The sequence below is a fragment of the Heteronotia binoei genome, chromosome 9, assembly GCF_032191835.1.
Source record: "Heteronotia binoei isolate CCM8104 ecotype False Entrance Well chromosome 9, APGP_CSIRO_Hbin_v1, whole genome shotgun sequence".
Taxonomy (NCBI): domain Eukaryota; kingdom Metazoa; phylum Chordata; class Lepidosauria; order Squamata; family Gekkonidae; genus Heteronotia; species Heteronotia binoei.
Genome location: NC_083231.1, coordinates 55958176 through 55984084, shown reverse-complemented (window position 1 = coordinate 55984084; position 25909 = coordinate 55958176). Strand labels below are relative to the sequence as shown.

The 25909-nt window shown below is 38.0% G+C and overlaps 1 protein-coding gene across 5 annotated transcripts in view; it reads left to right on the top strand.

The window, feature by feature from the left end:
* The window catches only part of ARFIP1 (ADP ribosylation factor interacting protein 1), a 71817-nt gene that overhangs the window by 14390 nt on the left and 31518 nt on the right, over positions 1-25909 (top strand). For 3 of the 5 annotated variants that reach the window (XM_060246640.1, XM_060246641.1, XM_060246642.1), the window contains 2 exons: positions 14992-15093; positions 22390-22498. In XM_060246640.1, the coding sequence (XP_060102623.1) occupies positions 14992-15093; positions 22390-22498 (211 nt within the window). Of the gene's footprint in view, positions 1-14991; positions 15094-22389; positions 22499-24937; positions 25034-25909 lie in introns of all 5 variants that reach the window. The other 2 variants (XM_060246638.1, XM_060246639.1) reach the window with 1 other exon arrangement.

Sequence of the window (25909 nt, the reverse complement as noted above, 5' to 3'; positions counted from 1 at the left end):
GTCTTACAGCAAAAGTCCATAGGGCTTAATGTACAATGTATTTGTAGCCCTGTATATGTACAAAAAATTCCAGCTGGACTGAAGATAGTATGGTTTCTGTAAAAGTTAAGTTAACTGAGTGAAGCTGCTCAGATCAGGTCAATGTTTTGAATCTTCTTCAGACCTGGAACTTAATTGCTATGCAGAATATAATTAATATCCTGACGCACCAGTCATGACTAAAGTCTTCAACTTTATTCATGACTGGTACTTTGAGATATTAATTATATTCTGCATAGCAATTAAATTCCAGGTCTGAAGAAGACTTGAAACATTGACCTGATATGAGCAGCTTCACTCAGTTTACTCAACTTTTGCAGACTGTTTTGCTATCTTCTGTCCAGTTGGAATTTTTTTCCACATATATTGGGTTATAGATACATTCTACATTAAGCCCTATGAACTTTTGTTGCAAGATTAGTTCTCTCCTATATGATTCTCTTATACTGTTCATCACTGAGGATATTGTATATTATTTGATATTGTTCCCAGATGTGGATTATATAATAAGAACTCAGAAATTGTGGGTAAATGATTTTATTATACTGCTATCCTGTTGAATGTTCTTGTTTAGCTATATACAATTGTGACTTTTTTATTGGTTGATTCCAAAATGTCCTGTCACTTGTTCAGGTTATGCAAACTGAGGGCTGTGGATTTCTTTATTGAGTCAATCCATCTCATGTTCTTTTCCTGCTGCCTTCAGCTTTTCCTAGCATTATTGACTTTTCCAGTGACTCTTGTCTTCTCATAATGTGACCAAAGTACAATAGCTTCAGTTTAGTCATTTTACTTAGAACCCAATTCATTTGCCTTTTTGGTAGTCCAGTGTCCATAAAACTCCTGCAACATCACTTTTCAAATGAAAAAACTCTTCCTGTCAGCTTTCTGTATTGCCAATTTTCACGCTCATCCATACTAATGGAAAATATTGTGATATAAATTATCCTGATTGCCAGTGAAACATTCTTACTAGGGATGGGCATGAACTGCAAAACAAACTGAATTTTTACTTGAACCAGTCCAGTTTGTGGTTCATTTTCATCTGGTTCATTTGGTCTTGCCATTTTTAATGTGGAGGTTCAGGTGGTTTGTTAGAGCGGGTTGTTGGCCAGTTAACCTGGCACTGATTCAGTCAATTCATAGGCAACTCTGGGAGTGGACTTGTGGAAAACCTTAGAAACACCCATTGTGGGCTTCCGGTTTTGGAATCATGGAGGATTGACGTGCTTCTCAGTGAGGAGCAGACCAGACCCTCTGTTCTGGACAGAGAAGGTGTTTTTAATGCCTGCTGTCCACATCTTCTAGATAAGAAGGTGACCAAGACATGCTTTTTAAATTCTGAGGAGATTTACTTTGGCTAACGAGGAATCCCAGTGGGGTTTCTTTTTGGCTTTGAAGAGTCTCCAGAGAAGAATCACATTCCATCATCTACAGAGGATATCTGGAGTCGTTAAATCGACTTAAATTCATCATGAGCCAAAGCTTCTTTGGGACTAATTAACTTCTAAGGGAGTTTGAACGGTGCTTTTGAAGGATCACGTCGTTAAAAGGTAAAAGATCTTATCTACTGCTCTGGGACTAAATTAAGTTTTATTTGGAAGAAAAATAAAAGGCTGGATACTAATATAAGACACTAAAACAAAGAAGAAGAAGGAGGAGGGGGAAAATTGGAACTGAGAAAATTAAAGTAACGGCTAAAAAGGGGGAAAATTGAAACTGTTTTGCATACCTGTGGTCAGCTACCCCCTCGGAACTAGAAGAGGACTGCAGAACAACAAGATGTCACAGGAAGTGACATCATAGAAATATCACGAGACTTCTTTACCATAGAGAACGAGACTTTGTGGCAAGAAAGGGAAGTGGTGGCCATTAAGGGGGGAAAAGTAAGCCTCCTAAGCCTCTCTAGGATCACAGTCATAGAGAAACATCGGCAGCATTATTTGGAAAGTACAAAGTTTTAAAAATTAATATTTTGGCTTTGGAGCTTAGGAGGATGGCGATTTTGGGCTTGCCTGAAAGGGCATTTCCTGATCTATAAGACTGTACAGTTTTAAAGAACTTTGGTGACATCAACTTTGGAGCCTATATTTATAATGGGAAGGCAGTAATGTCAGCTCAAAAGCCAGGGAAACAAATAACAGACAAGAGCCAAAACACTAGAAGAAGTTAAAAAATCTGAAAAAAACCAAAACAAATGGATGCCATGGAGGCAAAATTGGTGAAGGTGATTAAGGAATCTGTAAGTGAATTTAAGAAGGAATTAAAAAGGGATATAGAAGTTCCCACTAAAGAAGTTAAAGCAATATCTAAAAGAATTCAAGATGTTGAAGATAAAATGACAGACCATGATGTAAGAATTAATACAGTGGATTCCACTATAAAAAAATGCAGGAAAAAGCAGTACTGCAAGATTGCAAATTAATGGAGAACCAGATATGTTTGAGAGTGGTGCCTGGAAAAGATGGAATGGATTTAAGAACATACTTATTTTATTTATTTAAGATTTGTATCCCGCCCTTCCCACTAGTGGCTCAGGATAATAAGGATTATTATTAATAATTATTATTAATCCTTAATAATAAGGATTATTGCTGAATTTGTTGGGGATGACCCTGATGAAACGAACTATTTCTATGACTATATTTACAGGGTCAATTCAGAGTATGCAAGGAAAAATAAACTACCAAGGGATGTGGTAGTAAGATGTGTAACAAGAGACTTGGCGGGCAGAATTTTAAGTTAACAATATGATGGTAATTTGGTGGTGGAGGGTAGTGAAGTCAGAATCATGAAAGAATTACCAAGAAAAGTTCTAAGTGACAGAAAGCTATATAAAAATTGACAGATCAGTTGCGAAAGAGTGAATAGAGATATAGGTGGATTCTTCCAGAAGGTGTGGGTTTTGAATGCAAAGGGAAGAGATGTACCATTACAAGTGTGCAAGATATGGAGAAATTCCTGATGGAAAATACAGAATTTGGGGGTACAGATTAAAACCAGAAAATCATGATGGATTACAAATTATTATCTTGGAATGTAAATGGGCTTAACTCACCACAAAAAAGAAGGGCAACTTTTCATTGGATTAAGAAACAAAAGTGTAACATTATTTGTTTGCAAGAAGTACATATTAAACAATTGGATTACAAACTTTTATGGAATAAGCAATTAGGTTTGGATTGTTTTTCACTGGCCAAGGAGAAAAAAGGAGGCGTGGTTTTTTATGTGAAGCAGGACTTAGAACCAAAACTGATCTTTAAAGACGATGATGGTAGGTTTATTGCAGTGGAAGTGATGTTAAACCACAAAAGAACTTTGTTGTTGGGATTGTATGCTCCTAATGGAGCTAAAGACTCTTTAAGGACATTATGCAACAACTTGACCAAGTGACATATGAGCAAATTATGATAATGGGAGACTTTAATGGAATGGTTAAGAATATTTTGGACAGATCTGGGGGGGGGGGGGAAATAAAGAAGGGAAATTGCCAAAATCTTTTTTTTTAATTAGTTAAACAAGAAAATTGTGTGGATATTTGGAGAGAAATGAACCCTACAGTGAGAGACTATACATTCTTTTCAGCAAGACATAACTCTTTCTCAAGAATTGATATGTTATGGATTACAAAAAATTTGGGGTTGATGACAAAAAAATAGAGATTCTTCCTAAAATAAGTGCAGACCACAACACAATAATGTGGTTTGCGAAGGACACTAAAAAGGCTTTGAGATGGAGGATAAATGAAGATTTACTGCAGAAAAAAGAGGTAGTAGAGGCTCTGGAGAAAGAGACCAAAGCTTTCTTCCAAGTAAATGAAAATAATGATGTCCAATACCAAACGGTGTGGGATGCATATAAAGCAGTAATGAGAGGCATTCTAATCACACTGAATAATAAGGACAAAAAAGCTAAAGAAAAACAAAGGATGGATTTACAAAAAGAAATTAGAAAGAGAGAGAGGGAACTAAAAAAAAGGCCAGGAAAAAAGAAAATCTCAAAAGAAATTACAATTCAACAAGAACAACTAAGATATTTATTAAATAAGGAAGTGGAATGGAATTTAAAAAGGCTTCAACAAAAATCTTTTGAGAGTGCCAACAAACCGGGAAAATACTTGGCCTGGCAAATGATACGAAAAATGGAAAATAAAATTATCAATAAAATAATTTTGGAAGATAAAGAAATTGTGGATCAGGAAGGAATTAAAAGAGAATTTTATAAATATTATGCAAAATCGTTTAAAAGCCACATGGTGGATAAAGGAAAAATTAAGACATTTTTACAGAAAATAAATGTAAAACCTTTAACGGAAAATATACAAATAGCAAATAGCAATCCTTTATTGGCATAAAACAGATTTAGCAGTAAAACAGCAATATAAATAATATAAAATCCTAGATTATAAAGTACATAGGGAGCTAAAATAAATAAGTAAAATATATATGAGTCGAGTTTAGCCAAATTAAATAATTAAAAGATAAAATGTGGTCATTCCAGAACCATTCTCTGTCGTATTTCCATGGCCTGTTGGAGAAATCTAGCCACCATTAAAGTTACTCTGTAACACTCTGTAAGCCGCCCTGAGCCTACCTCGGTGGGGAGGGCGGGGTATAAATAATTTTTTTTATTATTATTATTATTTATTATTATTACCTCAGCGTTTAAAAGTTTGTGGACTTTGCCTGAATCAGCACAGCCCAACATATCTGCTAAGATATCTTTCAATTATATACAACGAATATCATCATAAAGAGGACAGTTTAGTAGTACATGGGAAATAGTTTCAATACACTTGGAATTACAAAGACAGTGTCTATTAGAGTACTCAATCCTGTTAAATCTACCAAATAGGATAGCAGATGGTAATGCATTACATCTCGTTAACGAGAATGCACGCCGTTGCTGTGGAGCTTGCAGAGAGAAGAAATACGACGCTAATTTCCCTACTGAAAGAGGAAGTTCAAAATTCAGCGGGGAGCAGGACTTGTTGGCCAGGCTATATAACGTTTGCATTTCAATATGTAGAATTCTGAGCTTAAGTTTCAAAAAAGCTTCTTTTAAGGATAGCATAAGAAGTGAATCTAAATCAATGCCCATAGATTTTATTTTCCTCTCAATAGATACTAGCCAATTTGACAAATTAGATTCTGAGAGCAGTTGATATAAAAGGCTCTCTGAGTCAGAGTGGAAATGTAGCCGAAGCCAGTATTTAAGTGACATTAGCCATGCTTGTATTTCCACAAGATTCGTCCCTGTTTCTAAACACAAAACTGCATATGGTACGCACTTTGGGAATCCCAGAATTTTCCGTAGGAATTTTGATTGGACACCTTCAATGTTATTATCTAAGGCTGTGATCCACATTGGGACCCCATATAAAAGCTGTGGTATCACTTTAGCCTTAAAGATTTTTAGCGCGGCTGGGATAAACTGATTTCCTCTGTTGTAAAAGAAGCGCTGGATAGCTGCAACACTAACATTGACTGACTTAATTATACAGTTACGATGATTAGTCCAAAGTGTGTTATATTGAAAATGAATTCCTAGGTATTTGTAGTATTTTACTTGTTATATCTCTTTGCCGCCTATTGACCATTTAGTTGGTTTCCAAGATTTGGAAAAAACAACAATTTTAGATTTGTCATAGTTCAATAGGAGCTTATTGTTGTCAAGGAAGGTGATATAGCGAACAAGCAAACGCTTTAATCCAATTCTGGTTTCTCTTCAGATTGCATAAATCTTTCGCCTTTTTTAACGGAAAATATGAAGAAAGTGTTAAATGCCCCGATTGAAAAAGAAGAAATAGAGGCGGCAATTAATTCAATGAAATTGGGGAAAGCTCCTGGTCCAGATGGATTTACAGCAAATAAAGTTTTGAAGGAGACTCTACTTCCAAAGCTTCTGAAATTGATGAACATTATAAGAGTTGAAGGGAAGCTACCTAATACTTGGAAAGAAGCAGTAATTTCATTAATTCCGAAAGAGGACGGAGATGCCACAAATGTAAAAAATTATAGACCAATTTCATTACTTAATAATGATTATAAACTGTATGCTAGTATACTAGCAGAACGACTGAAGCATCATTTGAATAACTTTATTAAAGAAGAGCAAGCAGGGTTTCTTAGGGAAAAGACGGCAGATTAGAGACAATATCAGAACGGTAATTGATATAATTGAATACTATGATAAATATCCAGAAAAAGAAGTGGCTTTGTTCTTTGCAGATGCAGAGAAAGCTTTTGACAATCTACATTGGGAATTTATGTTTGCAGTAATGGAGAAATTGAGATTGGGTGAAGACTTTGAGCGAATGGTACAAGCGATATATACTGACCAACAAGCAAGACTTTGTATTAACACAGATTTGACAGAGAAAATGGCAATTAGTAAAGGAATAAGGCAAGGATGCCCTCTATCCCCATAGATATTTATAATGACTTTAGAGCTATTGCTTATGCAAGTCCAAGAAGATAAGGAGATAGAGGGTTTGAAATTGAAAGGTTGTTCTTATAAGTACAGGGCCTTTGCAGATGATATGTTTATAAATGAAAACCCAACTCAAATTACACCATTGCTGCTTCAAAAAATTAAGGCTTATGGTGAACTGGCAGGCTTTTATGTGAACAAAGAAAAGTCAAAAATTCTGTGTAAAAATATGACAAAGAGCAAACAGACAGAACTACAAAATTTAACAAATTGTGAAGTGGTTTCTAAAGTAAAATATCTAGGAGTAGAAATCACAACAAAAATATTGATTTATATAAGAATAACTATGAAAAGCTCTGGCAGAAAATTGATGGAGATTTATTAAAATGGAATAGGTTGAACCTGTCTATGCTGGGTAGAATATCAGCAATTAAGATGAATGTATTACCAAGAATCATGTTCTTATTCCAAACAATTCCAATAGTGAAAGAAGATAAACAATTTAATAAATGGCAGATGAAACTTTCAGAATTCATATGGGCTGGCAAGAAACCAAGAATTAAAATGAAGATCTTGACTGATGCAAAGGAAAGGGGAGGTTTTCAAGTGCCGGATTTAAAATTATACCATGATGCAGTTTGTTTGGTATGGATAAAGGAATGGATAATGTTATTAAATAAAAAATTATTAACATTAGAAGGCCATGGAAATATTTTTGGTTGGCATGCATATTTGTGCTATGGGAAAAGTAAGGTGGATGGTTTTTTCTCACATTATATAAGAAGTAATTTGTTAAAAACTTGGTTGAAATACAAGAAATATGGTGATGAGAGGAAACGCTTTGGATTGTGCCAAGAGAAATAATAAAATTATATTCTGATAATCAGAAAGAAAAACGGATAACATACAAACAATTGCTAAAAATACAAGGCGGCAAGGTGGAATTAAAATCAGTGGAAGAATTGGATTATAAATATAATTGGTTTCAATTGCAACAAATTAAAAGTCTGCTTGAACAAGATATTAGAAATGATGGAATAAGACAAGATCAAACTGAATTGGAAAGAATGCTGTTTGGCAATAATGAAAAAATGATTTCGAAGGTATATAAACTCTTATTGAAATGGTCTACAGAGGATGAAGTGATTAAATCTGAAAAGATAAAGTGGGCAATTAACGTAAATAAAGACATTCAGATGGAACAATGGGAATATCTATGGAAGAACTCTATGAAAATATCAACATGTAATAACATCAAAGAAAATTGTTTTAAAATGTTATACAGATGGTATATGACTCCTAAGAAACTGTCAAAAATGAACAGTCAGATGTCTGATCGATGTTGGAAATGTAAAAAAACATGAAGGATCTTTCTATCACATGTGGTGGACCTGTGAAAAGGCTAAACAATTTTGGCAAATGATACAGCAAGAAATTACAAAGATTTTGGGTTACAATATAAAGAAGGCACCAGAAATCTTTTTGTTGGGATTATGAATGGAAAATTTTCCAAAGCAAGATAGAACATTACTTTGGTACATGCTTTCAGCTGCACAGACATTATATGCGCAGTTGGGGAAGCAAAACAAAATACCAGAAAAATGGGACTGGATTATGAAAATTATGCATTGGAGCTAAATGGACAAGTTTATTAGAATATTAAAAGAACTCGACATAGATAAATTTAACAATGAATGGGAGAAATTTCAAAAATATGTTGAAAAACAATGGAAGGTGAAAGGACACTTGGTGATTTTTAATAATGGTTAATATTTTTTTAAAGTAAAGTGCTACTAAGTGTTATAATAGAAATATATAATGTTTTTCATTTATAAGGTTTGGGAACAATGGATTATAATTAAGATAGGCAATGTTAAGAATTAAGTATAATAATACTATAAATGGATTATTAAGGTAGGTAATAATAGTAGTAAGTAATTTTGCTCTTATTTGTATCTTATTATAGCTATAAGTTCTTTTTTAAAAATAGGTTTTAAAAAAGGTTAATATTACCTTTTATTCTTTCTATATTTTAAGTAGGATGCACCGAGGAAGTCACAGAAAGGGAGGAGGGAGATGGGAAATGTGATGCAATATTCTGATGTTTATTTTTGGATAGTAATTGATTAATGTTGCTGAATAATAAAATTGTTTTACTCAAAGAAACATCCATTGTGGTTGTCCATAGCTTGATTGGCTGCTCTGGAGCTACCAATCTGTTCTGTGGGAGCAGATTATATATATACACCACACCTTGACTCAAGTGTAAAAATACTAAATTCCTGCTCTTTTCTACTCCAACACACACAGTTCAACAACATCTTAAAGACATACATAACTCCCCCTTCCCTATTTTAAATTCACAACATTCCTGTCAGGTAGATTCTAGAGGGCTAACCATGTTCTGCAGCCAAAATAACTAGAGAGTCTCAGCACTTTAAAGACTATTGTGGCACAAGAGCTTTTGTGAGCTAGCATAATTTGTTAGGGAAAAGATTTTTTATCGCATCAATGATATTTTAACCCTGCTTTGAGCTCAAGGGTAGCCTACATGGTTCTTCCTGCTTTCATTTTATCCCCACAACAGCCTTATGAGGTCAGTTAAAGCCGCACTGAATAGCCTTTTGAGTGACATTCTAGAGGACTAGCCACATTCTGCAGCCAAGATAACCAACTCAAGAGTCTCAGTGCCTAAAAGATCACTCAATTTATTGTGACATGAAAGTTTTGATGAACCAGTGCATCTGATGAGGGGAAAAATCCTCCCCCCCCCCCCGCCATTGCATCCATCATACTTCTAACCCTGCTTTGAGCCTCAGGGGCATCCTTGAACAGCTCCCCCTGCCCCAATTTGATCCCCATCACAGGCCTGGGTGGGGAGTTAAGGTGACAGTGAGTGGCCCAAGATCACCCAGCAACCTTAGGTGCAGAGTGGAAATTTGAACCCTAGTCTCCCTGAGCCGAGCCCAACAGTCTAACCACTATACCAGCTCAACTCAGCTTTCCTCTACATTCCTTTTTCCTTCTAAGTCCCCCAACCAAGATAGTGTTTAGAATGGCAGTGGCCTTTCATATCCCTCTCTGGCTCCTGTTAACTCTTCCATAACTGAGGGGGGCATTCTGGGCCTGGTGGGTCCCCTCAAGCAGCCCACAGCGAAGTGTAGCATGTAACCTCCACCCTCTCCTCCTTTCAGTCAACTGGTGAGCCCATCATGAGGAATCCAGCATGAGCCTGAACACCACTGGCTTTGGCTACACTGTCACACTTACCAGCTCAAAGCTGGGACGAGCTTAAGCCATTCACTCCTCACAGGAAACTGACCCGGAGAGGAGGGGGAAACCAAAAACAGGAGCATCTGTCACTTATAAACACCAGCAAGGAACAAGTCACTGACTATCTCTCCCCCCCTCCCCATTCTCTTTGTATTTATACAAAGAGGGGAAAGGTTTGTCTCAGGCAGCTTCATTTATCCTACTTCACATGTGGAGTAGGAAGGGACTTAAGCATACTCAGAGTGATGCTAGTTTAGATGTGGGTAGAATCTGGTTGTAGATCACAGCTTTTGCTCTCTGGGTTATGGCATGGTGGGTCGGGCCAGATGGAGTCCTGGCCACCCCAGGTGGAGCGCCATTCCAGTGGGCTCTGGTAGAAAAAAAACCCTGACTTTGACCATTCTGTCTTGAGTGATTCAGCCCCACCTACCTCCCAAAATGCCTGTTGTGGGGAGAGGCAGAAAGGACAATTGTAAGTTGCTTCAGGATTCCTCAAAGTAGAGAAAAGTGGGGTATAAAAACCAACTTCTCTTCTTCTTGCCGTATAAAAAACTGGAGAAAAATCCTCAGCAAAAAGAGGGAAAAAACCATGATTTTTTCCAGCCTTTGTACCTCATATCAGTGTATACAAAATAGGACAGGGGTGGCCAATGGTAGCTCTCTGGATGTTTTTTGCCTACAACTCATATCAGCCCCAGCCAGCATAGCCAATGGCTGGGGCTGATGGGAGTTGTAGGCAAAAAACATCTGGAGAGCTACCATTGGCCACCCCTGAAATAGGACATTATTTTAAGAATACAACTGGTGTTGGCTTGATGGAGGAAAGTGTGGTGTCTTAAGATATGTGACTTCGTGTTTTTGGAATGTCTTGAAAAGTATCGATCAGTGTGACAAAATCCTCTGTGCCCAGAAGAGGCAGAACTTGTGAAATAGGTGTTGATACTTTGGCTTGTCAATGTGGGAATATGATTCTTCTTCTGGGAAAAAGAAGTCTTGAATTCAGTTTCCAGATAGGTCCATGTTTAGAGGAGGAGAATGGCTGTATCTTCCAGGTCATCTCCTTAGAAACAGGATGCAGGGTTATAGGGACCATTGGCCTGAGCTAACAGGTTCTATCTTATTGTTGTAAGATAAATGGTCCAGGATTCTTACAGTAAAATCAGCTACAGATAAACAAATTCCACAGAGTATAAATGTATGTAACTCTTTACCCTTTTTTTTTTAATCAATGCCATCCTTGTGGGTCAAAGCTGTTGCAGTGTTCCCCCCCACCACACACACTTGCAGTGCTCAGAATTAAATCACAACTGCCATTGGTTTGTCGAAATATAAGTGTAGTTGGGAACTACACTTGCTCTTTCATTGTGAAATATTATTGTTTCCACCTCACTTAATTTTACTGAAACTGCATTTGCCCATCTGACATTTGTCTGTCTTGCTATTCTCTTGGAAGCTGAAAATACAAAGCTAATCTGCATTTAGAGATGGAAAGTGCAAAATGGCTTCAGGCATTATAAACAATTGCTCTTCATTGACCGTGAGAAAATCATAAACAAGCACAACAGGGACACTATGAACCAGTGTTGCATGATTCAAATGTTAGGCTATGGTTAGGGTAACCCAGGACTTTTTTTGTAACAGGAATGCCTTTGCATATTAATGATGATTTTATTATCATTAATATAACTAATGATTTTATTATTGAAATTGTGATTTACTATGTATGGTTTTATTGTATTTTATACTCGTATGTTGTGAGCCGCCCTGAGCCTGCCCTGGCGGGGAGGGCGGGATATAAATAAAAAGTATTATTATTATTATTAGACCATGCAGTCCTGATGAAGCCAACCCTCCAAGAGCTTACAGGGCTCTTAGTATAGGGCCCTTTAATACAGGGCCTACTGTAAGCTCCAGGAAGATTGGCTACATCAGGAGGTTGTGGCCTAATATACAAAGGGGTTCCTGCTACAAAAAAAGCCCTGAGGTAACCAGGTCCAAATCTGCACTACGCCATGAAGCATAGGCCAGTGACTCTTTCTCAGCCTGACCATTGTTAAGGAGATAAAATGAGGAAGTGGAGAGAGGTGTAGGGTGATCTGAGCTCCTGTGAGGAAGAGCATGATAAAACGTTTAGATAAATATTAATGAGGATTAGCAGTTTGAGCCCTCTCTGATGCCCACCCTGTCTGATGTTTGTTGTCCGAGGAGCTGTTGTCAGGGTAATTCAACCTTATGTGGAGGCCAGCTGCCATCACTATCATTGCATCAATTCTCTTGAACAGAATGCGTAAGGCTAAATCAGACCATTGTCCAGTACAGACCACTTGAATTAACAATTTTCAGCTTGGTAACAGTATCGGAAAATATTAAATATTCAGTAATACTGAACTAATTTGGAAGGTCATTTACTATCAGAGATGGCCTTGTGCTTCCATCCATAGAAAGTGGTCTTGTTATAATAATGCAGTAGTATTTTGTTCTGTATTAAAATTCCAGTATTAAAAATCAGTTCAGGCAAATGGTTAAATAATGACTGCCACATGAGGGCACTCAAACACTAATTTGTATAATCCCATAATGTAATTTGAACTTTTTGCATTTAAACTCTTAAAATATGCTCTTTCAGATTGTCTAGTGGTAATAATTTAAGATTTCTTTAATGTTTTGTGGTGTTTAGATTAAATGCTTTCATAAATACCTGTGGAGATATTCTTCTGAACTAAATAAGTGACAAATTTATGAGTACAAACATTAAACAAGTGCAGCCTTGCAGTTAGCTACTTGTCAAATAAACCCTTCAGGGTGAACAACTTTCCAGACTTGCTGTTTCAAGCCACTCTGTAACTGGTAAAAAAAAATTTTTTTATCCTTATCTGCAAGACTAGGCAAACATCTAGCTTTTATATAGTTTTCATCAACTCAAGCATGCCTTTCCTGTGAACTTATTCCACTGTTAGACACAAAACTGATTTCAGAACACTTTTTTGTGGTTACTACTACAAAAAAAAGGGACAGAACTAGATCTGCCCAAGAAGTATATTCAGTGATTTCTAATTTGCAGTTCATTTCTTTATGCTTCCATTGTCCTGAAACTGAAATAGTTCCTTCCATTTTAGAGGCAAAGTGAATGCCTTTGTTGGTTCCAGTGTATAGTGACTTGCTAATCTCTCAAATAGGTAGCTGTTGCATTTACTGTGTTAATCTATATTCAACTAAAGAAGGATAACACTTTAATTTTGTACAAATAAGAAATGTCAAAATTTAGATATGGAGCTACATAAGAAAGTAAATGATAATTCTTAACTTTCTTCTCATAAAGAAGTTTGCATTTTCATGCTACCTGATTTGGGACAGAGGAAGTGGCTGATTTAAGTGACTATGTTTTATGACACAGTTTAGACCACACTAATACATTTTAATATACATTTTACCACATCCAGGCTCAGCTTGGTGACTTCGATCTTAACACACTGCCCTTGGCATTTGCCATTATGTACCACAATGATACTCAGTGCCATGGGAGCCTTATGTGGCACTGTTCTCCACTATGGGACCTATGCCATGTTTCAGAAAAGTGAGCAAGGCTATTGCCCAGTGGGTCTTGTAGTTGGAAGGCAGTCATCATCTTGAAATAGCTACTGCCAGAAGGAGTGGCAGGTGGGTAGACTTTGAGCCTCTCTGAGGCATAGGCCTAGGTCTCATGCCAGATATGGAAGTTAAGGTTCTATTGTCACTAGCAACCCCTTCCCCCTTCTCTACAGCCTCAGATCTCTCATCCTAGCCTCAGGTAGCTGCCAGAAGAAGGAGCAGCCTGGACACAGAGAAAAGAGAATAAAGCCAGGATTGCAGTAGCCACCTGGGAGAAGAGTAAACTGGCCTCTGTGGTGGTTTCACTTCCCTTTCTCCATAGCCATCTGGCTCTTCTGGGCACTTTGGTAGTCTCACTGTCTCACCTGAGCTGCTGCGCTTCATGCTGAGAAGAGAACAAGAAGGCAGAGATGCAACTTGAGGGTATGCAGCCTTCCACTGCAGAAGTCTGCTCTAAGACAGCCAGCAGCACTGGCTTGGAGCCTGACTTTGGAATACTCAAGTTTGTATCTGAGCAGTCCGAGTGCCCTTTACTTTAATCTCGGCTTTCTTGCTTTATCTCTAGCAAAAAAGCAGAGGCAACCTGAAGCAGCTACTGGCTAGATCTGAGTGAGCAGGCTCTGCAGAGAAAAGTCAAGTGTTTTGCTCATCTTTCTCCAGTTTGGTGTAGTGAAGGGGTGACCAAACTGTGACTTGGGAGCCATTTGTGGATCTTTCACACATATTGTGTGACTCCCGGAGGTTGAGGAGGAATTTAATGCAGGCTTAACTCTCTAGTAAGTGTACATAGCATCGGGACCTCAATCAGACTCTGAGCGCTGACTCATAAGTAGGCTAAACGAGACCTACAAGTTTATCTTGAAGGGAACGTTAAAAAAAATACCAAATTTTATTATAGTAATATTAAAGTACATGCAGAAATGATATTGGCATAACCAAATGAAATAATAAAGGCAGATAAACATTTATCTTTTTAACCTGCAACCTAATAAAAAGTTCAAGTACACTGTTTTGTTTCATAAGACTGACCTGACAACTCAATTTCCTCTCACTCCAAATATACAAGGGCTGGCTAACGTTCAGCAATTGTAGGGAGAGACAACCCTACATGCTGAGCGATAATCCTGTAAATTAAAAGGTTGTGTAGTGTCATTAATATATTGTATGTGTTTTAGGTGCGTTGCACAGAGCATACAGTAGACGTGGCTCTTTCGGTTGGTGGTAATTATGAATGTGACTCTGTGAGCCGTAGAGTGAATACCACTGATGTGCAACAAAAATAAACTCTCAATAAAACGAGTTGATATTCAAGGCCGTAAAACAAGTGGCAGAAAATGAAATGCTGTTTCTTTGAGCATTAACAAAATTAATGTAGCTGCATTGGTGTTTAGCCATGTTAATATCAGAAGCATTTTGTATTTCATGACTGACAGGTTACTGTGCAACTCAGCAATTATTTTGGGCTTGTGTAACGGTGTAGGGAGCTTCACCATAGTCTGGCACAAAGAATGCATACTTGGATTTCTAGAAGATGTAATCACTGAGCAAATGATTGCTCACACAATCAGTATAATGAGATCTTTTTTGGGATTCAGTTTTCCCATTTAGACGAGCTTAGGGTTTTTTGGTGTTTGTTTTAAATCTTTCCTTGTATTGCAGGACTGTTCAATGGCTCAAGAATCCCCCAAAAATTCAGCTGCTGAGATTCCAGTAACTAGTAATGGAGAACTTGAGGATACACATGAGCACAATTTTAATAGGGTATGAATATGTTTTTATTTCTACTCTACTTGCAAAATAATGTAATTAGATTAATGCTGAAAAGTATGTTGCCTAAATTACTTAATCATCTGCCATTTAGAGAAAGTGTGGTTACCCTAGAGATTAATATGAATTTTATCCTCTAAAACAAAAACAGATATGTAAGTTACAAATAACTTCATAAAGCGTGTGTGTGTTAAATGAGCGGGTTTTCCTGATCAATTTGAATGGTGGTAATGGCAGGCTTAAAACCCCAGATGAATATATTACACAGACAAATGTGAGGGAATAAGTGCTTGCTGGAATCTGAGAGCCTGAGATTTATATTCTTTCCTTAGTTATTATTTCAGAGTTTCCCTCCTATTTTGAAATAGGGTTCAAAAAGGAATGCAAAACAATGAGTTATATCCATTTTGGAATGGGACATTTTGCCTTCCCTGCCCTTCAAACCCACTGTTTCCCTCAAAAGACTGTTGGGAGGTGGGTGGGTAAGAGAAGCCCTAGGAACAGCACTTGGCAGGATATGGGCCAATACATATTCATTCCTCTACTGCCTGTTTTGCTTAGGTAATGGTTACAGGTGAGAACCTTCATAAACCAATACGCTATCACATTTTGACTCTATACATTTTGACTCTTATCTCCTTTTCTGTTGTGACCACTCTGAGCTTTTCTTGAAACCATACCCCAGTGTATGTAGTTTCCACTTAAATTTATTGCAGAGTCCCAGTTTTAGGGGGAAACTGTTTTCTGCATAGTTCCCAGGTACGTAGGTAATAGGCATAAGAAGTTAGCAAAGTGTTCTGAACCAGTTTCTCTAAAAAAAAACTTGCTGTGAAAAAATATATAGTGTTCCAACATACAACCATTTTGTTTTAGCAACTAGAGCAAGATGATTGATTGAGAAGTTAACATATAAACTTGTACCTGTATGCTTCTCAGCTGTCTCAGTATATCTAACTTTCAACATTGCTCCATCTGTGGATAGATAGTTAAGTCTGTAGACTGGAGCCATAGACAGACATGACAGATCTTTCTACAAACCTGAGAAAAGCTTGCTGAAAAATCTGAAAGTTTTAAAAAAAATATGTTGGTGGGGTGGTGTTAAAGCCTGCCATATAAAAATAGCACCAGTAGCTTTAAGAAATGGTGTCCCTCAGTGGCTGTTGCTCAGCACCCATTACAGTATTGCTAGCCTTCCAGCCTTGATTTTTGTCAGTAAAAAGATGTAAAAGTAGAACCAGGAGATTTGTTGCCACCTGATCTGTGTGACTCAACCAGGCCTGGCTGCTTGCTATTGTTCAACTGCAGCAACCCTATGAAAGCCACTGTAGTGATTAAATTTTTGGTTTAGGATCTGGGAGACCCAGGGTTGGATTTCTGTTTGTCCATGGAAGCTCACTGAGTGATCTTGGGCCAGTTACTTTTTCTCAGCCTAAGCTACTTCACAGGATCGTTAGGAGGATAAATAGAGGAGAGGAGAATGATATAAACTACATAGTGGGGAAAATCTGGGTATAAATGAAATAAATAAATGAAGATGGAGGGCAGATGAAAGGTTGGTGGGTGAAAAGGAGAAAAGGAAGAATGGAAAAGTGAGATACTGGGGTTGCTAGGAAGAAGAAAAGGGGCAATAGTGTGAGGAGGGAGATATATGGTGTCTCCCACAAGTCTTTCCAGGTACAGTACTACCTGACAAAGACTGACAGCTGGCACAGCCTAATGGGGCCCGATGACTGAAGGAGGGAAGACTAAAGATGGGTGGGCAGATGAAGGTAAGTTGGCTGGCAGGAAAAAGGAAACAGGAATAGGGGACAGGTGATAGTACTTTTAGTGAAGGGAAATAGTGGAGGAAGGAAAAATGAGATACCCTCCGCTCATGTCCTTGTGAATCCTCCACTAGTACTATCTGAATACTGAAATTAATCTTAAAACTGTTTCTGGCTGTTTTTTCCTCTATTTTTTAATAGTAAAAATCTTTCTCTAGCTATTATAACTCTGTACTCTTCATCCCTAAGTACTCTTTCTCATATCTCCAAATGACATTTTTCAGATGACATTACTTGCCAATACTTTACACACACACATTTACCAATTTTTGTATTCCAATTAAAAAAAGAAAATATTAGTCTTCATATGTAGAAGTGCCATATACATTTTGACTAAGATTTCCTGCACAGCACAATATAATTGAACAATATTTTAGGATACAAACAGCTGCAGATAATTAATTAATAATTATTGTATGGCATTGTGTGTAGTATAGCTGAGAGATCTGAAGATTGTTGGCATCCTTAAGTTCTAACGCTTTTAGGTGGGGAGCTAGACTTGTTTGGGGGAGCTGATAGAACTCTGAGAGCTGTGACTGACCCAAGGTCAGCCAGCTGGCTTCATGTGAAGGAGGGTGGAATTGAACCCAGTTCTCCAGTTTAGAGTCCGCTGCTCTTAACTACTACACCAGGCTGGCAGATACTTAATGATGTCATCTTAAACAAGAGTATACAACTTTATCTCTGAAACCCCTGAAAGATAATCCCTCTTAGTGGGCAATCACATTTTGTCTCTGTATGAGATAAGCTAATTGCGAATCTTGTTGTGAGCCCCTAAGGACTACCTCATCCGAGACTATCACTTGTATAGGGGGGAAAAAGAGTTTTATTATGTGACAAATGCATTTGCCATATTTGCATGCAGGTTCAATCATCCTCTTGTTACATGTATTTATACTTTATATTTGTTTGTCTGTGACTAGAATGTGTTCAGCCATGAACCCAGCTCTCTAAGCATATGCATATGGCATAAATGATTTTTGGCATCCAAGTGCCTGCTTGCTTCCAGTGACAGGTAAACTGTGTGCAGTTGGACTTGACAGATTTCAGTCTACATGACACCAATTTGATTGAACCAATTTTTGTTGTTTTTAAAAAAATCATCCCTAGTCATCTTTTTTCCGAGTATTCATTTCCTGAGCAACCACTGTTTAGAAAGCTGTGAATACTGTCATATTTCAGCAGTGGAAAAGACTTCCATTTTAAAAATGTCTGAGCAGTATGAATAGTAGTATGAATTGTTCTTTACTTCAAAAATGCAAGTTCAGTAGTAACTTATAACTGCAGTGTTGAGGCAAAAACAAAGAGGTAATTATTGAAGCAACTTATATCTTGAATACTCAGTATGTGTGTGTATCCTTTTTGCCCTCATAAGGGCCACCAAGGTGGCTAACATATAAAAACAAACATAATAAAATCCCATTTTAAACCATTAGACCCTCTTGTATATTGCAACATGATTTGAAAGAAGACAACACAGAAAACTATGAAAAGCCTAGAAATTCAAAGTAATGTAATAAGAAAATATTAAAATTAATAATACTTTTTATTTGTATCCCACCCTCCCCGCCAGGGCAGGCTCAGGGCGGCTCACAGCATAAAAATATAATATACATCAACAATTATAATTATAAAATCATCATTAAAACAATTTACAAGTTATATTAAAATTAACATTAACATAGTGGTGCTATAACATTAGGTCTTCAGTAAATTATTTTTGTGTCTCAGTAATGTCAAAAAGTAGATCTGAATGTTACAAGAATGCTGCAGGGGACTTCTGTTTTCCATCGCCCAACATACAGGCATATCGGCCAGTATCATGATGTCATCATGTATATGTTCTTTCTCCTACTCCAGTTCACTGGGTGGCAGAGTTAAGAAAATGTACACTGAATGTTATCATGACATTGGTAAGCATTGCCAGGCATTATTGTGGGATGGGTAGAGAGGAATTCTCTTGGAAATTACTTTTTCTGACATCTTCAGGTTTCTCATAACACATAGAATGTGGAACCCACTATAAAGCATTCTAAGAATCCTAATAGCCTGCTGAGAACAGGGATTTTTTTTGGGGGGGGGTGGTGGTGGTGGTGGTGGTGACAATTATGTTTTATCCCTACATTTTGCCTATTGCAAAATAGCATTCGACATTCCAAACAAACCAAAATGGAAAAACTATAGTGCAGTGGGAAAAAAATATTTAATACTGCACAGAGGTGCCTACACATTTCACACACTGCTTTATCAGGGGATCTGTAAAGCAGTGGTGGGAATATCCTGAGATAAGGTTGCCTTGCAGATCCCCTGATGAAGCTGCATGCAAAATGCATAGGCATCTGTGTGGAATACAGTGAAACATTTTCCCACAGTGCACCAACATTTTTCTTCTCTGCTTTGACATTGTATTGACTCTTATCTACATTCTAGACAGCTCTTGAAAAAAGTTAGGGAAATTGCACATATTTTCTAAGTCTTTGAAACTGTCACATACAAAATGAAAATGTCAGTAGACTTTTGGCATACATTTGTGCCTGTTATGATCATTAACATTGTGGTCTTGAAACCAAAGTTGGCAGCCTTTCTCAATAAAGGCTGAATCTGTTGATTAGAGATTAAAGCCATAATCCCTGGTGATTGTTCATTGCTACAAAACTTTGGCACTTAGTGAAAAACAGGCAAATGTGTTTCAGAACTTGGGTGTGGTAAGGGGATGAAAGAATGAATTTAAGGAGAAAAGGTGTGCTGAGGTCCCACAAATAGCAGTGTATCCCTCCTGCATCCCTTCCAAGGCTGGGTTTCAGAGAGAAAAACAAAGATTCAGTCTTCTTTCTCAAGTAGTGTAAAGACTAAGCCATGTTGCCTCTGTTGTCTTCCTACTCATCAGCCTTGCTTCCTTCCTGTGTCCCCAAGGTCCCACGAGAAAAACACAAATGAAAACTATGACTCAATTTAAACACTGTGCTAAAGTCTGATTTATACTAATGATGCTTTAAATCCAGTGCTGGCCTTACGCATGGTGCCCCAGGCAGCCCCCCGCCTCCGCCACCCCCGCAGCACTGCAATGCAGCACCATGCTCCATCATGCCCCCCCCCGGGTGCCACACCCAGGACTGTGATGGAGCACTGCTGGGGGAGGCAAAGGGTTGCTCTGATTGCACAGGGGGAGGTGAAGGGAAAGGAGGGGCAGGCAGCAAGCAGAGGAGGCAGGCAAATTAGATGCTTGCCTGGGGCACCGGGAAGGGGGGAGCCCAATTCAGTGCCCCCACCTTCCTGGTGCTCTAGGCAACCACCTGGTTTGCCTAGTGGGTGAGCCGGCCCTGTTTAAATCCCAAGCTCTTTGCACTAGGTTAGGGGTTAAACTGAACTATACCAGTATTTAATCTTTAAAAATATCCAGCATTTAAGGGAAACAGACCAGTGAGTAGTCTGAGAACCTCTTTTTGCAGTGTTACTGAAACTAAGCAGGTGTGAACATAAGTTCCTTGGATGGTAGACCACTGGGGAAACCAATAAAGAAGGGTTATGGCCAATACTCCCTCTAAGCTTCATGAGCTACTAAAAATTCTACTTCATGAGCTACTAATATTAAAGTTGTGAGCTACTGCATAAATTAGTTTGCTCTGGGGCCATTTTTCCTGAGCTAAAATAAAGATGTGTAAGTGGAGATTAAAAAACTGTGAGCTAGCTCACACTAACTTGGCTTAGTGGGAATACTGGTTGTGGCTCACTGGTAGAACATCTGCTTTGCATGCCCCTTATCTCAGACTGAATGCTCACCATCTCCAGTTAAAAGGACAGGAAAGAAGGTCATACAAAAGATCTTTGCCCAGGATGTCACTACCAGAATAGGCAATACTGACCTTGATAGATCTGTGATCTGATTCTGTATAAGGCTGCTTCAAGTACAGGGAAATTGTAATTTCAATTTGTTCAGAAAGTTATAGATGCTTATTAAGGACAGGAACTTAAAGCTGATATCTAAGGACGTGTTTTCAGGCTGTTAATAGAAAGTCAAAGTGCTAAATGTTTTTAGACTGTCTCCTACTGTAAACTCTATCCTACTGTGAACAAAAGAGGTATCCAGTTTTCCCCCAATATATTCTGTTACCTCTGGCCACCTGTGGCCTTTATTCAGTAAATTGTGACATCACTTAGTTTGGGTGAGGTGATTGAGTCCAATCCAAGTTAGGCCTAAAAAAGTTAATTTGGGCCCATTCTAGCTCAGGCCTTGAAAAGTTTGTTCATTGCTGGTTGTGTTGATTATCCAATGCTTCTAACATGTTTGGCCATGTTAAATTTCTCCATCTTGAGGCCTTGCAGTCAATACTAATCAGGAGCTGTTATTTCAGAACTCTTAGCATGTGAATTGTTATGCTATATGTAGTATAATACTATGAAATAAGAGATTGGACAGCCTTGAAGACCTTTACTAGTGAGATCAAGAACAGCATAAGACTTCATTTTCTTTCAATCTGAACTGTTAAAATCTGTTTCAAAAGTTCTTTTTGAATAAAAGCTACCCACATTCTACGCTTAACCACTTGACCAAAATTCACATTTTTGTTTGCAGGTAAAGCCTGGCTCTTATGGTAAATTGAGGGTGGTTTTGGTTGTGGTAGTTAATTTTCACTTATTTCTTTCTGACTTCAGACCCCCATTTCACCCCTCATGCTGTTCCTAAGAGGCCTTTGTCTCCCAGGAGCAGCATTACTGAAAGCAGTGCCAGTTGCAGCAGGAGTGGGAAGTCCCATTCTGCAGATGCAAAGGAATTGGTTTGTTCCATGCATGTGGAACATAGGACATCTCAAGCAGAACTCCTTGCTGGACGGATAATAAGATATTTATCTGTAATTAATTTAGTTGGAATTAATTTGCATTGACTGGGTTGCAAGCAGTTCCTGTACTGTTATTAAGGGCTGCATCTTAAAGCCTCCCCAAATATAACTAAGACAGCAGGATTATTGACAGGGTGACTGCTTCTTATCTTTCAGTGCAAGCAGATCAGAGAAAGAAAAGAAGATAATTATGGCCTCACATATTTGAAGGTGGTGAAGAAAAAACTTACCAGAAGGGGAAAAAATAAATTAGAATATAGTATTGATCATCAACATAAGAATTGATGCTGATTCTTGACACACTCAGAACACATTCTGAGAGGTGATCTATAGAGGGATGCATGCCTCTACCATCACATCTCCATATGTTTCAAGTACAACCTGTATCACATCTGATAAAATATTGGCATATTGCATGTGACTCACAAACATAAATGAAATTTGAGATGCCAGTTTGAAAAAAATGCATTGTGCTAAGTCATCATAATAGAATGTTATGACACCATAAACCCAATAGCAAGCTGTAGACTACTTTGTTTAAAATGCTTTAAAGTGCTCTGTAAGGCCTAAATGCTTTCTGGGATTGGGATTTTTACATGGATTTCCCTTTTTATTCCAATATTTCCAAGGACCTGAAACGCTCTATACCAGCTGGACTTGGTCTGTCTGAAACCCAGATTACATCTCATGGCTTTGACAATACCAAGGAAGGGGTCACTGAAGCCGGACCTTTTCAAGGTAAAAGTAATGCATTAATGTTGGGAGGTGGTATATACATCTTTTTTGCCTGAAAAGGAATTGGGCAGCATTTGGAAGAGTGTCTCATCAATATAATAGTGTTATGGATCAGCAAGTCTTTTTCTGAACGTGTAAGAAATTCTATTACTCAAAGATTACTTCATGGAGAAGGTAAGAAAACAAATTATGTAGTTGGAATTCATTTGGTATACATGAAATGGCTCACCACGCAGAGCTGCTCCTTTTGAAGTGACCATAGGTTGAAACTCCACATGGGGTATTATCTGATAGCCACAGAAGGTTTTCATGGTGTTCTAACCTGGTGGTTAAAAAGCATGATAAAAGGGGGCATACAGTTTTACCTAAATTTGTATCAGGTATATAATCCTAATTACGTAGACATCTGAAATTTCTTACAGTACTCTGTATTATTTTTAACACATATAATGTGCAGCTCTTAAGTTTTCCCATGCTTAATTTTTATGTCCAGTGGCACCTTTAAGACAAACAATATTTTATTCAATGTATAAGCTTTCCTGTGCAAGCACACTTCTTCAGATACAGTGAAACAATTTCCTCAGCCATTACATATAGGTAGAGAGAAGGTGGTGGGTTTAGTTTCCAGGAACGGCTTGTTAGAGCCAAGATGCGTAAGTAACTGGTGATTATAGCTGAGATTAGGTTAAGGCAATAGGTAAGATCTGTGAATGGCAGTAAATTAGCATACATATATGAGAGTTAACAAACAGATGTGAGAACAAAGTTTAAGTCCAGTGGCACTTTCAAGATACCACAGTTCAATCTTCAGTGTATCTGAAGAAGAGTGCTTGCACACAGAAGTTTATACCTTGAATCAATTTTGTTGCTTTGAAAGGTGCCACTAGACCTTGTTCTGCTGCTTCAGACCAACATGGCTACCCACCTGAATATATGTATCTTTATATTCTAATAGTGAAGTCAGCTAAATCTTTGGATATTTAAATCCAGTGATTGGAGCTATGAACAGGCAAGACAGATCTTTCTACAAACCTGAAAGGAGCCCCAGGTTTGCCAAAAAATGTGAAATCTTAAAAAAAAGACCTCACACGCACATTGGGTGGTTTAAAAAATGTAATGTAGCTTTAAGCAATGGACTCCTTCTGTGACTATTGCTAGGCAACCACAGTGTTTCAAGGCTGAGTTTCAGTGAATAAAAGACAAGGGGACAGGGTCCTTTCTAGGCCTGTTTTGACCCCAAGGTTTGTAGGAAAATCCTCTGAATCCTTGATAACTCCCCTGCAGCCTTTTGATCCCCACTGAGATGGAGGACAAACGTGCTCAGGATTTGACTTATGATGCTTTCTCTTGTTAAGTTATGCTGGGGTTCCACTAAATGTTTGAAGGCACTGGTCCATTCTGATTTCTGGACTTGGATACACTTGGAAATGAGGAAAATAATCATAACCACATGCTGTCCTCTTAAATGTCTGTAATAACAATCAACATATTTTGCACTAGAACATTATTCTTTCACATCTGCGGTGCTAATGGAAATGCAGAACACTGAAAACTGCCTTGATACCCCCCCACCTCCATAAATGGCATCAAAGGGATTATGATATTAAGATCTGTTCCATCCCTGCTCATCATTGTCAAGGTTTAGTTAAGCCAACATTGTTTTTTACCAAGTGGTAAGGCAATGGCAAGCCACCCTGTAAAAAGTCTGCCGTGAAAGCATGAAAGCAACGTCATCCCAGAGTCGAAAACAACTGGTGCTTGAACAGGGGACTACCTTTACCTTTATTCTTTTTTTTCCTTTGGGTTGAATATGAAATTTGGCAGAATACAAGGGAAGGCATTTCTGCCTGAGGAAGTGTATACTCTTGCTTCTCCTCCCAGTTAGCCCATTCAGATTTCTCAATGCTGTTCCTAAGGGAACTCTTAAGCAGCACGGCTGGGTGAAGTCTGCAGTGATAGAGAGGGGGTAGTGGAAGAAAGTCACCTCTCCTTTACATTAGTGGAGAATGACTTTGGGATTCAGCCACACTGTTACTGTTCATAAACACCAAAGCCTCCCATTTCCCAAAAGCCATTTTAAGCAGAAGTCATACCCTGTATGGCTTGCTGCCTGTTAACTCTAAATTAAAGGAATACAAATGCTTTGTATGAAGTAGTTCATATAATTAAAATGATTCTATGGCTACTGCTACTATTTCATTGTGAATGTTGGAAGACTTTCTTACTAAGCCTTTTTCTTTCTCTTACTTGATGTAAATGCATAAAATTGTTAACAAAAATATTTTTGTAAGTGTTTTAAAGGATGTTTACTGTCAGGTATTTCTACACCTGATGAGAGTATTCTTTCTTATTCAGAAGAATTTTCTCCAGTATTTAGTATTTTTGTATAAGAAATGTTGGTCCAATACAGATGGATTTTCATGGTATATGTCCCATTTCCAGGTTCCTCAGCACCACCCATGTCACCTGTTATATCTCCTAGCAGTGCAGCAGCTAGCAGACTGGCTGGACAAGGGAGTGATTTAATTGTTCCCAAAGGTATTTTGGGGTCTGAGCAGATAACCCCTTTGCTGATACAACACTAACTCCCAACTACAGTGATGATTTATGATTACTTCTGCTGCTTTTACTAAGAATAACTCCTGCTTTTTTTATTCTGTCCTTGGCAAATCAGCCAGAAGTCTTTTTCTTTCTCCATACTATGTTCTTCCTTTGCAAAGCAATAACCAGTGTAACTGCATCAGAAATGTGCACTATGAGAACTGGCAAGCATATGTTTAAATTACACAATTAACCTTGCAACTATGAGCCTTTTTGCTATCAGTAAATAGTAATGTTGTTCTGTGCTCTGTTGTAATGTATTATTCTCTGTCCAGTGTAAGCTATTCCATGGGTTATTGGACTTTGACAAAATTATTTCACTCTTGGTGACTTGACTTTGTAAAAGTGGAGTATTTACTTGGCTACAACTTAGGGGTGTTTTGCAGGCTTCATGAAGCTGCAAGTATAGGCTGATGACCAATGGTAGGAAGGAATCTCTGAAGCCTCTATATTTTACAGATTTTTAAAGTCAAATGTGACTGGAATACTGAATGTACTGTTGTGGCTTATGAAAAGCACTGCAATCAAGTAACTGTGTTAGCTGTTCCATGTAAATACATCCTATTTTACAGCACTTCAGAATCTGCATACTTATGATCTGCTAGATGTAGGTCTCAATACAAATCAGATTGGGGGCTTTTTTCTGCCTTTTCTTTTAAAAGAGTGTTGCCAGTTGCTCTTGAGATTCTACTCAAAACATGTTCCTACTAGGTTATTACGTTGAACTTAGCAAACAGTTCAGGTTGTATTTTTTAGACCTGCAGGTTGCTATGTGTCTCAGCATGCTCTGTCCTGTTTACTAAAATAATATCA